This window comes from Cygnus atratus, chromosome 4 (assembly GCF_013377495.2).
Source record: "Cygnus atratus isolate AKBS03 ecotype Queensland, Australia chromosome 4, CAtr_DNAZoo_HiC_assembly, whole genome shotgun sequence".
Classification (NCBI taxonomy): Eukaryota; Metazoa; Chordata; class Aves; order Anseriformes; family Anatidae; genus Cygnus; species Cygnus atratus.
Genome location: NC_066365.1, coordinates 11,055,735 through 11,073,355, shown reverse-complemented (window position 1 = coordinate 11,073,355; position 17,621 = coordinate 11,055,735). Strand labels below are relative to the sequence as shown.

General features: G+C 39.4%; 1 protein-coding gene across 4 annotated transcripts in view; it reads left to right on the top strand.

Annotated features, from left to right (window-relative positions):
* The window catches only part of CCSER1 (coiled-coil serine rich protein 1), a 675,103-nt gene that overhangs the window by 174,239 nt on the left and 483,243 nt on the right, over positions 1-17,621 (top strand). For all 4 annotated transcript variants that reach the window (XM_035541340.2, XM_035541349.2, XM_035541356.2 and 1 more), the window contains exon 5: positions 5,959-6,079. In XM_035541340.2, the coding sequence (XP_035397233.1) occupies positions 5,959-6,079 (121 nt within the window). The remainder of the gene's footprint in view (positions 1-5,958; positions 6,080-17,621) is intronic.

Below are 17,621 nucleotides of genomic sequence, written 5' to 3'. Positions count from 1 at the left end.
TAAATGCAGAGGCACTTGTATTATCACTTTAATATTTGTGATTTGATTAAGCATGTCTCACCACTTACTACATACTATAGGCAAAGGGCATAGTTTTTATTCACAGACTGAAGAAAACTGCTTGGTTTTATACAGCAAAGAGTTAGGGAAAACAGGAGAACAAGATGAATGACTATAAGCAGGAATTCTGGAAACTTCCTACTCAATACCCAAGAATACAATTAAAATTACCTGGAAAAATCCTCAGTAAAAAACAGTGAAATTTAAGTATCATCAATACTATTGAAAATGATGAAAAAGTAATGATTAGAAAATAAAAATTAAAAGATGCAGTAACCAGCTACACAAATATACCATTCCCACGTTAAAAGTACCCATTTTCTTTTTTGTCCATTAGCTGCAGTGCTAGAGGAAGAGAATTAACTTTCACACTCACTTCAGGAATAATGTATTAGACTGGGGCAGCTGTTTACATTGTTAGTTTAAAATACTGACTCTGATAATTAAAAATTTTACTTTTCTCTGTTTTTCTTAACAATTTATGGGGCATGGCTAAATTTGTAAAGCTCTGTCTGGTTGTTGAAATACCAGTTGGACGCTTGAGAGTATTTATGATGAGAAAGGGTAATCCCTTAGTGTATTGGGTTGATATTCTGAAGTTTGTAGTATTTGGGGAATCTAAGAGACTCAGATTAATGAAGAGAGAATATGTAGAAATCGCTAATTGCCTTTTTGGGGATACTGTAGCCCATCAGTACATACAAAAATGAACTGGTAGGAAAGAAGCTACACTTAAGAGAAGTTTGAAGTGACACATGGAAATGGTTTCCTTAAGTAAAACTGTGCCCATCCCTATCAGTGTTAAAAATGAGTTAGTCTGCATTCAAGCACATTGTCATTATTTTAATGAACATTATGAACAGATAATAAGAGAATGCACTCCAGTAGATAAAAATTATATACTGTCACTATTTCATGACATTTTAGTTAATTATACTAGTCCCATAATGACTTATAACTGTGTGCACAGAGTCTTGAGATAAAAGAGAGGAATCACAGTGGTTTTCAAAAGCTATACCAAAGTATATATCTGTTTAGAATGGGAAGATAATTAATTCCATGAACATGGATCACCAGATGACCTGGGTTTTTCTTAAACTGTGAATTAGGGGATTATACAATCCCTATGTAGCATTAATTACTAAACAAAAGCAATTTCAGAATTTTATTCATTCATGAAATTTCTATAAAGGGTAGGAGACTAATGGTGTCATCTTTTCTACTTCTGTTTTTCTGTTTTATCTTTCTTTGTTAACTGCTTTGATGGGCAGTGGATGATCCTACTCTGTGATGCTTTCATAGTCACTAGGCCTTTTGCAAGTTCTAAATTAATGACTATATAGTTAAGTGGTATCACAACTCTTCTTCTAAAGAAAAATAATTACATTTGCTTCATCCTTTACTCCCCCTTTTTACCAGCATTTCAGGTTAAAATGCAGGTCCTGAATTTCAATACCACCCTTTGACAAAGCTATGTTTTTACATTTCCTCGACTATAAATCAAGAGTTAAATAGATTTAAAAACTAGAGTTAAATGTCCTTATTTGAACATATTTAGTCACTGATTGTAAGTAGAAGATACTACTTTGTACACTACTTGGTGCCTACCAAATTGCACCTTGCTAATACATTGCCTGCTGGTTGTACAGAATCATTTATGTTGGAAAAGACCTCTAAGAGCATCAAATCCAAACATTAACCTAGCGCTGCCAAATCTACCACTAAACCATGTCCCTAAGACCACATCTACACATCTTTTAAATACCTCCAGGGATGGTGACTCAACTACTTCCCTGGACAGCCTGTTCCAATGCCTCACAACCCTTTCAGTGAAGAAGTGTTTCCTAATATCTAACCTAAATCTCCCCTGGTGCTACTTGAGGCCATTCCCTCTTCTCCTGTCACTTGTTGCCTGGGAGAAGAGACTGACACCCACCTTGCTACAACCTCCTTTGATGCAGTTGTAGAGAATGTAATGATAAGGTCTCCCCTGAGTCTCCTTTTCTCTAGGCTAAATAACCTCAGTTCCCTCAACTTCTCCTCATATGAGGAGTTCTCTAGACCCTTCACCAGCTTGGATATAGAATATTTCATCTTCCTCTTCATCCTGGTTGGTTTCTCAATACGAGTCTCACCGTGACATCTGCCTTGTTGGCCTTCCCCCTGTTTCTTTTCTATAAACGCTCAAACACATTGTCACCAGTATTAAGCTCTAGACAATCAAAACACTCCTTAACATACAGAACTACCCCACCACCTCTCCTTCCTAGCCTATCCCTTCTGAAGAGTTTGTAGACATCCATTGCAGCACTCCAGTCACGTGAGTCATCCCACCACATTTCTGTGATGGCAACTATGTCTTAGCCCTCCTGCTGTGCAGTGGCTTTCAGCTCCTCCTGTTCATTGCCCATGCTGCATGCATTAGTGTAGATGCACTTCAGTTGGGCTAGCAATCCTGTCACCTTTTTTGGAGGAGAAGCCCTAATTCCTTTGTGACCTGCCTCAGGCACTTATGTGTTTTCTAGCCCCTCAATATCCCTTGTGCCTTTGCTGTTGCCTAGCTCTCCATCCCCTATCTCTACTGAGATGTCAGGCTGAGGGACTTTGCTAGCCCAGCATTCCACAACCACTGGCATACTGCGCCCAGGCTTATCGCTAGCAAGCCTGGTTTTATCCCTTTCCACCTTCAAATCTAGTTTAAAGACCTTTTAGGTCTTAAAGACCTTTTATGTCTTTTTCTAGTTTAAAGGCCTTTTATAGTTTAAAGGCCTTTTGAGACAGGTGAAGCCTGTGCGTTACCAGCAGGCCTAGTGTCATATTAAAATGACCCACAATTAAAAAATCCAAATTTCTGCCAGTGACATGAGGGTCTGTAGTGGGTTTACGTGGCAAGGTTTTGGTAGCAGGGGGCCATAGGGGTGGCTTCCGTGAGAAGGATCTAGAAGCTGCCCCATGTTTGGTAAGGGCCCCACTGCTGACCAGAGCCGAGCCAATAAGGGATGTTGTTTGCACCTCTGTAAGAGCAGATTTAAGAAAGGGGAAAAAATGCTGCACAACAGCAGCTGGGAGAGAGAGAGGAGTGAGAAACAGCCTTGCAGGCGCCAAGGTCAGTGAAGAAGGAGGGCAGGAGGTGCTCCAGGTGCCAGAGCAGAAGTCCCCTGTGGCCTGTGGTGAGGACCATGGTGAAGCAGGCTGTCCCCCTGCAGCCCATGGCGTACCACGGGTACCCCCCATGCAGCCCATGGGTTCCACACTGCAGCCCGTGGAGACCACGGTGGAGCAGGTGGACCTGCACCGACAGAGGCTGCGGACTGTGGAAGACCCCTGCCAGAGCAGCTTCTGGGCCAGACCTGTAGCCTGTTCAGAGGAGACCACGCAGGAGCAGGTGACCTGGCAGGAGCTGCTGCCCATGGGGGACCCAGGTTGGAGCAGTTTGCTCCTGAGGGATGGACCCTGTGTTACGGACCCATATCTGGAGCAGTTCTTGAAGAGCTGCTGCTTGTGGGAAGCCCCCAGAGGCTCAGATCGGGAAGGACTGCATCCCATGGGAGGGACCCCACGGAACAGGGGCAGAGAGTGACCGTGAAGGAGTAGTGGAGACAAAGCACTGTAGACTGACCACAACCCCCATCCCCCCCCCGCGCCGCTCGGGGGGGAGGAGGTGTTTTTGGTTTCTTTCCTTTGTTTCTCTAGCTTGTTAGTAATAGACAATAAATCTTACTATCTCTCTACTCTGAGTCTGTTTTGCCTGTCACAATAATTGTTGAATGATCTCCCCATCCTTATCTCAACCCTTTGCATCGTATTTTCTCCCCATTCCTCTTTGAGGAGAGGGAGTGAGAGAGCAGCCGTGGTTGAACTCGGCTGCCCACCTGAGTAAAACCACCACAGGCTCAGAGCCAGGTAATTGACCTGTTGTCTCTTTATTTTTCTCCCCTCATCATTCCCTGCAACTGGAGTGAGGCAACATAGTACGATAAAAATCACTTGGTAGATAGTATCAACATAGTAGGATAAAAAATGATAAGAAAATGGTTTTCTTCTTATTTTGTCTCTCTAGTTCAGTGTATTTTACATTATTTCCCTCCTTCATTTTGTATGTAGGAACCTGTAATGTATATTCCACTTGCGTATCTGTAGGCAGTAGAGCAAGTTGTCTGTGGGTATGACCGTGTTTAGGAGATGGATGTTTGTGATAACAACTATGTTGTTAGTAACACTGGTTCCAAAACAGAGAAGGTAGTGTTTCATGACTGGTCATCTAATGCGTCTACCTATGGGCAACATGCACATTAATAATATAGGCATAAACAGTCCTGGAGAGCATAAAATGTATTAAATATAATTACATGCACTCCACAAAAAGATTTTCTTCCTGGAATCAGACCATACTCAGGATATTTGTGCTGTTTGCTAAATGGCTCAGAATTGCTCTGAAAACTAGAAGCCCTTGGGACATTTCAGACCTTTGTGCAAATATCCAAACATGGTCTGCTCTGTTCTTAAAAATCTCATCCCTACCTGCCTTAAAGCACCAGGTACTGCTCCAGGGTACGTTTTGGGCATGCAGTATATCTCGATGCACACTGAATTCATGCTGAATGTAATTTGAGTAAAACTCAGGGTAAAATGCCGTGATTAGTTGTTCTGGATTGGCATCCAGTCAAGGCAATGTAAATGAAGTTTTACTCCAGTTTTACTTTTCCTGTAAGTATAAGTTTTGCAAAAGGTATGTTGTCTGAGGAAGAATATGATTGTGGAGGACAGAAGGTTAGCATGTCATCAGAAACAGGTTGTCCATTGATGTCACCAGTCAATATCCCCAGCTATCACAACCTTACACAAATGTATGTAGTTGTAATATAGGTTCTTTCTGGCTTTGAATCCTTGAGAATTTGTGACCATGTATGTTATTGGCTGTGTATGTGCACATGGAAACCCTATAAAATAATTCCGTATGTTAAACATATAGAATACCATGTGACTTTCTTCTTAAAAGATGAATCACCATGTTTCCTCTAACTTACATATGACATATAACAGTACCATAAATATATAAGTGTGTGGTTTGGGCTCATAAAGGTATACCTTAGCTGTGCTGAAACTGTATACCTTCAAAACAAGTAGCAATGAATGGTGACTGCCAAAGTGCTAAATTACTAGTGACACTTGCAATTGAGATTTTAGAATATGTATAACTTAACAAATACAGCTATCTATTTGGAGGTCAGGTACTTCTGGTATTCATTCATCAGTGCTAATTGAGCCAGATGTTCAGCTGAAATACATAATCATTCTTCTAGCTCTAAATATCATGAGTCATATCAACCAGCACAATAATGCATAAACAATTTGTATTAATGGAAAAACACATGAATCAAAATATCATATATTACTCCTAGACCATTTGGATTTGGCCTTTTTGGATTAAAGTGTGGGATGTAATGGTTGAAGACAAAAAATCACCAGAGTTTCTCAAAAATAGTTTATTACAAAGTCTAAAATTTTTAAAGGTGGGAGGTTTATTTGAAAATCCTCCTTAATTTCCACTCTGGTTTTTGATTTGTGAAGAAAATAAGTGCAACATATGATGCTAGGATATACTGGTCCTTTTAAGGACTCGGCCAGCCAATGAGATAGAGCAGAGTGACATCATATCTTGTGCTAGGTGAAACTTAGAATGATGATGGACATATCAACCCATGGCAAATAAAAGTGTCAAGCAAACAGTTCAGGAAACAATGAAGTTTTCAGATGACCACATTGAAGTTTGGAGAATCATTTGCATTTTTCTTTATCACAATATGACTTGATTATATATATATATATATATATATATATTTCTTTAAACATTTAAAATATACACTGAGATTAACACTGAAATTTTTATCTTTGCAGTTTGCCGGGAAGACTCATACCAGTCAATAGTCTCATGTGCTGCTGTAGTACTTACCCCTGTAGAGACGACAGTGGATACAAGCAAAAAAGAACGGACAATAATGCCAGATGTGTCTAAACAGTGAGTTATTCAAATAACATGATTTTTTACAAATACAGTGTAAACATCAGGCCGGATTCATTCTTGTGGATATGCATATACACCTCCTTTCTGTTTCACAAGGGGTTACATCTGCATTTCCAAAAGCAGAACTTGGCCTGAGGCTAAGCTGTTTCTTTTGCTCATTAGCCTATCTTTTTTTTTTTTTTTTCCAAGGCTTTTGGTAATGAGGTATACAGAGAGAATGGGCATTTGTACTCTGAGAAATTGACTTTTTAACAGGCTTAATAGAGCAATTCCTTTTATTTAAATAGTTCTTTCATTCTTGCACAATGTTTTTAGTCAGCAGCTGCTTTTTAGAAAGAACATAATTTTGAAATGCTCTGCTCATTTGAGATATTTCAGTATTTTTCAGTGACTATTTTTATTGCTGTGTTATAACATATGATGGCATCTTCAAAAGTGGGATGGTAGTCTTCCAAAGAAAATCTATTAACTTAAATAGAGTGTAATTTGATATCTTGCGTTAGATGAGAATCATAGCCAGAGCATGTGTAGTAACACTTGTCTTGCGATATCAGACAGGATGGTTGTTCCTTAACAACTGAGTCCTTGGAGAATGAAAAGAAAACATAACAGTAATCACAACATGAAGTTGGGGTCCATGCGTTTTTAAATTGTAGAAGGTAATTAAAAGTATGAAAATGGATAATATGAGGTCATTATTGATCCTTACAATTCATGCTTTGTTCTCAGCTTCTCTGGGTATAAGCAAGTTTAGCTTTGAAATTGTCAGTTTATTTCTATGAAGTACTATCTTGCACACCTATTACTGTAAGAAAATGAAACACACACTTACCCCTGCCTGTACTGGGTCTGGCTGGGATGGAGTTAAGTTTCCCTGAAGCAGCCCTTACAGTGCTGTACTCTGCACTTGTCGCTAGAACAGCATTGCTATCATACCAGTATTTTGCCTATTGCTGAGCAGTGCTGGCTCAGCACCCTCCAAACGCCCCCCCAGCCCCCCCTGCCAAGACCCAGCAGGCTGGGAATGGGCAAGAAGTGGAGAGGGGACATCACCAGGGCAGCTGATCTAACCTGACCAAAGTGATGTTCCATGCCATATGATGTCACACTCAGCAATAAAGGGTGGGAGAGGGGGAGAGGAGGGAGAGCTCTCATTATGAAGACACCTGTCCTTCCAAACAACTGCTATGCATATCAAGGCCCTGCTTCTCAGGACGTGGCTGAACACTGCTTATTGATAGGAAGTAGAGAATATATATTTTTTTCTCTCCCTGCTTCTGCGCGGCCTTTACTTGTTTTTTCCCTCTTCCTTTCCCCTTTAATTAAATTATCATTATCTCAGTCTGTGAGCCTTTTATTTTTCTTTCCAACATACTTTCTTCTCCCCCCCTCCCGCCTTCTTTTGAGGAGGGGGAGTAGGAGAGCAGTTGTGGTGGAGTTTGGCTGCCCAGCTAGATACTCATCACACCGCCACAAAAAACAAACAAACAAACAAAAACAAACAAACAAAAACCAACAGTGAATTATATATTAGACCTGAAACCTAGGTACAAATACTTTGAGCCAGATTAAAATATGTATGCACTATCTCATCTGTTATTAGTTATGATAATAGGAAGTGTAAAGTCTGTTTTCCCATGTGAATCTGTACCCTTGGTACAGATCTATGGCTTTAGTCTGTATTTGACAGTGGCCTCTTTTCCAATCTGGTCAGAAAACCATTTCTTCCTAGTCTACCTTTACTTAAAAATTTAATGTAGTACATTGTCTGTCATCTTGGTATTATTACAGTGAATTGATGTTCAAAATACTGGTAGCATCTGTTTGATTTGATGTTTCAATCATGGCTTTCTAAATACTAAGGGATTGGGAAAGGAATAGACCACAGAATACTACACTGAAATCCAGAGTCCATTTTTGCCTTCTCTCCATTAAAAAGTAAGCCTTCAGTGTTGTTTGATTTCCTTTTTTCCTCCACTATCAACAATTTCAGCATGTCTTAATTCCTTATAAATTCAAAGTAAGGTCTTGTATGTGTTTAACATGTACTTGAAAGTTTTATAATGCCACCTCTTACATAGTTTTTCCCTTTGCCTTATTGATATTAGTAAGTATATTAACGTGTTTTCTATTTGTTGTTGTTGTTGTTAATTATTATTTTTTTGCTTTACAACCTGACTAGTGATATCCTTTAAGTACTTAGACTGAAATCATACTTCTCTTATGCGTGCAGTGGTCTCAGAAATATGCTCTGGCCTCTGCTGCTCTTCCAATTTGCACGTCTTAAAATATGACTTGTAACTTTGTCATTCTTTCAAAAAGGAAGAAGTTTTTGCTTAGACAGATTACACGTATTTGAACTTTTTCACATGAAACAGCATCCCTGTATTAGTATCTTTAAACCAACATTTCTTACAAATGTAATGGAAATGAAACCAAAACATCTTTCTGGAAAACTGTTGCATGTTGTTAGAACAGGAATTCTGTAAACTGTCTATAAACTTTCAAAGTAATTATAAGGGGATGAAAGCATGCTGCTTCAAGGACATCTCAAGCATTGTGAAGCATCAGCATCACATTCACTTCTCTTTTCACTCTGTGCTTCCTACATGGAGATCTTTCTCCCCATACCTAGTTTTAACTGAAGCAAAAGAGATCCCAACTCCTGTCTCTGTATACCCCAGTGCCATCTGTTTCTATGCACTGTAAATATCAAGCAAGGAAAAGGCTTTGACACACCTTCAATTCCCTTGACTTTAGCACAGACTCCATATGTGGTCTGATCTGTAGAGGTGAACTATAATTACAGGTATTTGTAAATTACCTTTACTGAAAATAACATGAATGCTTTGATTTTTATGGTTACCTTTGTGAACCTCAGTTGTTTTAACTTGCATGTCTCAAAACTGAGTATCACAGGGGGGTGAGCAGTGGTCTACTCTCTAGGAATAATTCCTGTAAAGAAAACGTTGCTTAGTTTAGGGCCTTGGACAGAGTATGTTTAGAACTACATTAGAAAACAATCTGAGACACACAAAGTACATATTAATGATAATAAGATAATAAACAGTTACTAATTACTAAATACAATTATGCTGTAAACCCCTGTGGAACTATATGTAAGACCTTCAGGACACAAGAAACCGTGATGCGTGGGTGAAGGAAAAATGCCTTTAGTGTGAATTGTATATCTGACTAATGATGTTTTATCTTAGAAAGAAGTTGGTTTGTGGCTTTAAATAATGCACTGTATTTGCTTAATGTAATTTTACAGTAAGCAGCAAAGTATCATGCCAGAAATGGTAGCAGCAAAATTTAATGATTCTTTGAAGTGTCAATGAATAGATATTATCAGGATCGGAGGATTAAAGGTCATTTTTTTCCTCTGTATTTTTCTTCAAATTGCAAAATATTTAATCAGGAAGCTGTTTTTTAGTGATAGCTAGGGGATCGTGCACTGTGGGCAAAATCCCCACCTCTGTAAGAATGTAGATGCAAAATAAGTGGAGAAGGCTCTGGCCAAGGAAATGTCATATCTCAAGCAGCTTGGAAGTGACATCCTTTGTGAAGTCAAAGTGACAAGAAATTGTCTGCACTCAGCAAAGTATACTTTTGTTTTGCTAGCAGTAGCAAGAGCCCCGCTTTTTAGCTTTTGTCCTGCCACTCCACAACAGACTGTGACTTGTAAGAAATGTATAGTCTGAATGTCAGTGTGGGATCAGGATTAAAACCAAACGATGTGAGCTGTACCTTACTGTGTCCTTTGTGGCCTCCACTTTGTCTGGGATGTTACATTAATTTTATTGTGTTTTGTAGAAATACAAGACTTAGAAAACCTGTGCTGTTAACAGTTCAAGTTATCAAGGCCTCTTGATGTTGCTTTTGTGGCAAATCAGTCAGTTGCTCTTGAAGGTGCGCAGATGCTAGAAACAATTTGAACAGTTCATTCTGTTTATATAGTCTTAATTTTAGTCCTTCCTATCTGAATTCAAATATAAATGAATCAACTGCTGAGGCAGAACAATGACAAAAGGAATTATCTCTTCCATTTCAAGTTCTTACAAGCATGGGAAAGAAAGCAAGGCTAGGGAACTGAAAGTTATGCTTTTAAAACCACTTAAGCTTCAACTTCTGTGATCAAATTATCAACTGAAAGTTCACACTACAAGGGACAGTGTGGAAAAAAGAAGTTGCTTAGACATATGTGTCTCTGAGCAGACAATGTTTGGCTGCAGGCTGTTTATATCTAAACGCTGAGAAAACCATTCATGTGTTACTAGCGCTTGAAAAAAGTACAGTGAAATTTCAGGTGCTTAATTTTTCATTTTTGTTAAGTGGGTGATTATGTACTTTATTTAATGTGCTTTTAAAATTGATATTTTGGATATGACGGCAGTGGAGTCCAGAATAGCAATGACAACATGTGACCATCAGAGCTGGATAATTTAAAGCTGCATAAAGCGCATTTCTACTTCATCTGTTGTCACATTTCTGATTTTGATTTGTCTTTGAAGGTATTATTTCTGTTAAATTGTTTTTAGAGCTACAGACCCCGTTGTTATGAAGCAGCCATAGTAACGTGCCAACTGTTTGCCATATCAGAAATAATTCCAGAACTTTAGGGGAGATTACCTTAGGCTGTAGATGCCTGGTAAATACTACAGCTCCTTTGGCAGTTTTTTAAACTTCTAATAGTCAAGTCAAATTTTTCTTCTGATAAATACATGAATGGGCCTATGTAGTCAGGCTTTCTAACATCACCTGTTCCAAAGCTGTTTAATTTGTACCTTGCAACTTTGCTTACCTGAGCAAGATTCTTATGTATGAGTTCAATTTCAAATTCCAGGAGTAGGCTCCTGGTAGTCACAGCGCCTAGTTGGGTGCTTACTGATATGTAAGGTAGAGGACTGTAGCTTTAGTGCTGTATCGTACTGCACTGTTTAGTATAGATATTTAGTCTGGCATCTCAGAAGGTTTTAGTCCATGTCTATCCTGTATTTGCTTACTAAATTTAGGAGTTGTTTTTTTTATTCCTCTCTACAATCTTCAAGTTGCAAAAACGTCATTGTTTCTTTTAAAGATGCTGGTGATCCTTTCTGACTCTTGTAGCCTTGCCTAATTCCTTTCAAAAAGAGTTGGAAAGAAACTGTTTCTATTCTACTGTTCACTTCTTTCACTTGCAAGTTTTCTTTCTTTCTTTTTTTTTAAATTTAGACAAGTCCGTGTGAAGAATTTGTTTCCCCTCAAAGTGTCAGTGTTGTTTTACCTCTGTGCTTTCCCCTGGTCCTAAGTGGTGACATGAAAAGCGGTCTTCTGCTGTCAGGCTGTGATACCCTACTGCAAGATTTGTATCTGGTGTGACACTCCCTTCAAGAAGGCATGTTTTGATAATGTGAAAAATGAATGCTTTTCAGAGTCATTTGGACAAACAGATAAAAGATGATCGAACTATTTCAGTTCCCTGGATAATTGTGATGATGCACTCTGAAAGCAAGCGTCATTCCTTGCATAATACTAATAGTATATGGACGACTCTTGTTGCTCTGGAAATATATTGGTTTTCAAGCTGTGGTTCCAACTCAGTTGAGAAGCAGCAAAAGACACATCATCTGAACTAGAGTATACTACCCAGCATAGCATTTTAGTGATACGTAAGAGGTAGGGAAGGTTGGATTCATATCAATTTCTTCAGAACAAGTACTTCAAAATTGTGGAAAGAGTTTGTAGTACAATAAGCATGTGCCATCAATAGTCAAATGCATCATCAAAATTACTTCCTGAATTGGTAGGAATTGCTGATATTTCTGCAAGGGCCAAATACATTCCCAGAACTGATTCACACACATGAGGTGGAAGGAGGTCCTTCCTGGGGAACCAGCAAGGCCTGTGTCCAAAGGTCTAAGGCCAGAACATGTCTCCTCAGGGGTCAGGAGTGCGTGCATGAGGATCTCCTCATGTTTCTAGCTCCTACGCATCTCCTGCATGGGCTGCTTCCTCTGCTTTTTCACACTGCATCTACTCCCAGCACTCCTGAGGAGCTCAGCCATCACTCCTCCTCCCTGCCACATGTGCTCCTCACAGGACTGCGCATCCCACCTGGTTTACAGTTCTTTGCTAGTGGGTGTGCAGTTCTTCTTATAGATGTAAGGATGGCTCAAATACATTAACGTCTCACAAGACGGGAAATTTCAGTTCTGTTTCCTTCTTAAATCTGTGGAAAATAGTCACAAGTGCTGCCTGTCTCTAAATTGTATGACAGCCCACCTGCAAAGAGTGTCTAGGAAGGTAACAGCTGAAGTAAGGTAGAATCTTTGATTTACTCTAAGACCCTAGTGAACACATGGGTTTTGAATGTTAGATATTCTTCAGAAGATTTTTATATATCGTAGTTAAGAAATAGTGGATGAACTGCATTTTTCATAGTAATGGGTATTGGTTTCCTTTGATAAAGTTACGCTTAGTGAAGTAATTTTTTTTTTTTGAAAAAGCAAATATTTCTTGGAAAATATTTTCTGCTAGATCTTTGAATCTTCAATTCTTATACTGGTGAGAAAAGCATACTAAAAATATATAACTGGCTATATTCACTACGGAAGGGATTAATAAATAATAAAAACATAATCAGGGTAAAAAACAACAAACTAACTCTTTGTTTAAAAGGCACTTTTAAACTGTTATGTTTGATTAAAAGCTCATTTTTAATTATTCTGATTCTCTATCCCTCTGCAATAAAACAGAGGGAAAAACCATAACCCATGGCCACAACAGTTCTGCAGACTCACTGTATATCTTCTATTGCTTTTTCCACATTATGGGAAAATGAGTAAATGAGTAGAGCAAAATAACTCATTTCTGAAATGGGAAACATTTCAGAAAATAGAAAAAAAACAAAACAATATTTACATTTCTTCTGTTGTCTGCTATTCCATAACCGCAGCTAGCTAAAACTCCTACATGACATTTTGTTTTCACTAGACTGCTCAGATAGGTAACCTCTTTTTGCTTTCTTCAAATAAAAAAATGATAACGTATCAAATTCTGAAGCTTCTACTTTCTAAGCTTTCTATGTGTCCTGCCACTGCCAAAATGAGAAGGATTTTGTACAATTACAAAATAACTAATGGTTGTGCAAATGAAATAAAATTGTACTGCAAAGCAAATATAGCAGAAACTTTGTATCTGGTTATAGAGTGGGTACATCAGTAGTTTTCATGTTCCTTCTCAGTCATAGCAACCAACTACTCATAGAAATATCAACTGTGAAAATCAATTCAGATAAGTATTTACCTCTGGAGGTCATCTGATCCAACCCCCTGCTCAAGCAGGGCTGCCTAGAAAAGGTGGCCCAGGACCATGTTCAAATGGCTTTTAAAGATCTCCAAGGAGATCAACGTCTCTGAGCAACCTGTGTCTGTGCTTAGAGAGTATTTAAAGTGTATACTTTAAAGTTTTACTGACATGAGGCTGAGGTTCTTAATGCCTTCTTTACATCTGTCTTTACTAGCCAGACCATTTATCCTCAGGGTACTCAGCCTCCTGACCTGGAAGTCTGGGACAGGGAGCAGAAGAACCCCCCCCCCACACACACACACAGTTCAGGTGGAAACGGTTAGAGACCTGCTGCTTCACCTGGACAAGTCCATGGGGCCAGATGGGATCCACCTGAGTGTGCTGTGGGAGCTGGTGGATGTGATTGCCGAGCCACTTTCTATCATCTATCAGTGGTCATGGTCAGCTGGAGAGGTCCCAGATGACTGGAGATTTGCTAATGGGACGCTCATCTGCAAGAATGGTCCTAAGGAGGACCCAGGGAACTAAAGGCCTCTCAGTCTGACCTTGGTGCCAGGAAAGGTGATGGAACAGGTTGTCTTGAATACAGCCACACAGCACGTGTGGGACAACCTGGTGATCAGGCCCAGTCACCATGGGCTCATGAAAGGCAAGTCCTGCCTGACCAACCTCATCTCCTTCTAAGACTGGATGACCAGCCTGGTGGATGAGGGAAAGGCTGTTGATGTAGTCTGCCTAGACTTCAGCAATGTCTTTGATATGGTCTCCCACAGTGTTCTCCTGGAGAAGCTGGCAGCTCATGGCTACGACAGGTACGCTCTTTGCTTGGCTAAAAACTGGCTGGATGGCTGGGTCCAGAGAGTGTTGGTGATATCTTCTGACCATTTGGATGAGGGAATTGAGTACACCTCAGTAAGTTTGCAGAAGACAGCAAGCTGAGGGGAAGCGTTGATCCGCTGGAGGGTAGGAAGGCCCTGCAGAGGGACCTGGCCAGGTTGGGTCGATGAGCAGAGGCCAATGGGATGAGGTTCACCATGGCTAAGTGCCAGGGCCTGCACTTTAGTTACAACAAAAGCTGTGCTGAGGAAAAGGATCTGGGGGTGCTGAATGATGCTCACCTGAATATGAGCCAGCAGTGTGCCCAGGTGGCCAAGAAGGCCAACAGCATCTTGGCCTGTATCACAAATAGTACAGCCAGCAGGAGCAGGGAGGTGATCGTCCCCCTGTACTCTGCTCTGGTGAGGCCGCACCTCGAGCCCTGTTGTTCAGCTTTGGGCCCCTCACTACAAGAAGGATGTCGAGGCCCTGGAGCGTGTCCAGAGAAGGGCTACGAAGCTGGTGAAGAGCCTGGAGCCCAAGTCCTGTGAGGAGTAGCTGAGGGAACTGGGGTTGTTTAGTCTGGAGAAGAGGAGGCTCAGGGGAGACCTTATTGCTCTCTACAACTACCTGAAAGGAAGGTGTGGGGAGTTGGGGATCGGCCTCTTCTAGATAACTAGTGGTAGGACCAGAGGGAATGGTCTCAAGTTGTGCCAGCTGTGCCTATGCTTTCCCTTTTCTTATACGCTAGTATGTCTGTAATATATGCAAGATTCTACAGAAGTTATATTGCTTTAAAATTTGGGCAAAAATGTTTGTTGAACTTGACTTCTTTGACTCAAGTTTGCACAAAATTAACTAGAAGTACATAGTATTAGAGAAGCACTCCAGAAACAGAATTGTACTTTCTGGTGTGTAAAAGCATCTGCTGTTGCAAAGCTGTAATTGAAGTAAGTCATTTTTGAGCCACAGCTGGTGATTGTGTGAGCTTTATAATCTTGCTAGAAAGCTAAGGCAGTTTTGGACCCATAGTTCTGTGCAGCAGAAACATCACTTTTAGGTAATGTTCTGTAAATGCTGAAGAGCGTGAGGTGGTGGTGGTGGGTGATAGCAGGGGAGAAGGGACCAAGAGGATAATTTGTTTTGTAATTTAGAAGCCTGTGCTGCTTGTATTAAAGTACAACCCCAGTTCTTACAAATTAGATTTCAAAGCATAATTGCAGCTCAAATGTAAAAATTAATCAACTATGTTATTACTTGTGAACAATTAAAGTATCATAAAATGGAAAACAAATATGAAGGAAATATGTTTGCACATGTAATGCTAAGACTGCGAAGTACTTAATTTGGTTAGACATGCATTGTAGATTAAAACTAGGAAAAAAAACAGATTGTGTGTCAGAGATGTATTTGTTTCACTTTCACAGTAATTTAATAATATCTCTGAAACATAACAAAGAACAGCGTATTTTGGTGACTGCTTATTCTTACTGGAAGACATTGGGAAAAGAGGATAAATGTTAGGGAAAAACTAGGTAGATCTACAGTTCTGATTGTATGGTATAGCTATTGGACTATGCTTTTAGTTTTATAGCTCATTGTATACTTCCGTTGAAAATATTATCAGGCGTTCTTTTCAATGTGGTCAATGAAAAACAATAGCCTTGTGATGGTGATGTTACTGGTTTTATTGAGAGGTTTTCTAAACCACGTATTTTGTAGAGCATTCCTAAAAGCATCATCCTTACAGTGGCAGTCATCTTTGTTAGCACATATTTTCCTAATGAGAGTCATCTTGTCATGATTTAAATAGGAATACTGCTGGAGTAAACTCAATTCAATGAGCATACTGCTTAAAAATATAGAAATGCTGTACAGGGAATGAATTATACAAAAATTATATGAGAAGTGTGCATACCCGCATAGTACATTTAGCATACCATCAATGGGATTTCACTTTTTATTTCACAAAACTAAGTGGGAAGAAGTGCTACAGAAGTGTGCATAATCTCAATACTAGTATTTCTAAAGAGCAAGATTTGTTCCGTTTTGCAGAGTAAAAAGAGTTACTAGAGAAAGCGTGGAAATAATTTTAAGAATCTCCTTACCTTTAACTCCAGCTCCTCGGATTGCGTGTTTCTTTCGTTCTTATTTATTTTTCCTGGAGGTAAGGAAGATATGGAGACAATATCCCTCTTATTCCTGTATTTACATTTTCAATGTACTTAAGAATATCTCTGGGAGTAGGGATTTTAGTGACCCTGTTTTATGTAAACCTCTATTTTACATTGAGAATTGAGTACATTGTGATTTACCTCTATGGATTTACTAATAGCAGAGATGGATGGCTGGGAAATGAGGATGAAGGAAGCAGAGGAGATAAAAGTGAAAGGCTACTGCTTTAACATATTAGAACACAAGCAGTGTTAGTGTACTTAGATTCTTTGAGACAGAAATTTGAAGCTATATTGAAATAAAGTTGTAAAAACAAAATATTGTAGCAAGCAACAGTTAATTTATGTTAGTTGAATGCTGCGAAAGTTATCCATACAGATATGAATTGAGTACAAATGAGTTCTTCCTTGTGTGCTCTGGGACCAGGATTCAGCTGGGTTATATGAGGAGGTTACTTGCCCAGGCTTCTTTTCATCAGCAGTAGCTGCAGTAGCCACTGTGGAACACCTCACTGAAGTTTGTGAGGGAAAGTTTTTCTCTTTTCTTTTCCCATATCACACCTGTAAGTATTTCATGTGTTTCCTGCACCTGGTCCATTTATGAGTTCTTTGTGGATATTGTAGGATTTTACTCAAAGGACGACTGCAACTTGCTTTGCTTTTGGTATTTTAATCTTCTCTTTATTGCTACACAATGGAGTAGTATATAGTTTTTGTTACAAATCAAAACTATTTGCTGCTGCTACAACATTGATTAAATATATAACAGCATGTATTGGAAATATATCTACATATTAATAATCCAGATTTAGAGATTCCATCACAGCAGCCCACATCATCTGTTTGTTCACAACTTTGATAAGTGTCTCAAAAAGAGAGAGAGGCAGGGAAAGAAAAAGAGGCCAGTACTTATGCCAGAACTACTTCGTTCTGTGTTGAACTGCTTAGTTAATTATATTTACAAGTATTAGCAAGATGTAAATATTTATTTGCACTTGTTCTAGCTGTCATGTCAGGTATTGCATTAATGCAGTGGGGTTAAATGATTTATAGACCTTTGTAGGTCTCACAGAGCTCCATGTTTTGACCTGTACAAATTAAGACAGCTGACTAAAAAGAAGCATAAATAGGTTAGACAGAAGAGGTGGGGTTTTTGGAAACACATTCATCAAAGTATGACATAGGTTGCAAGTTAACCTGTGGTTCTCTCCATTTTTTAACTCTAAGATTGGCTGTTTCATATGTTCAGCAAATCC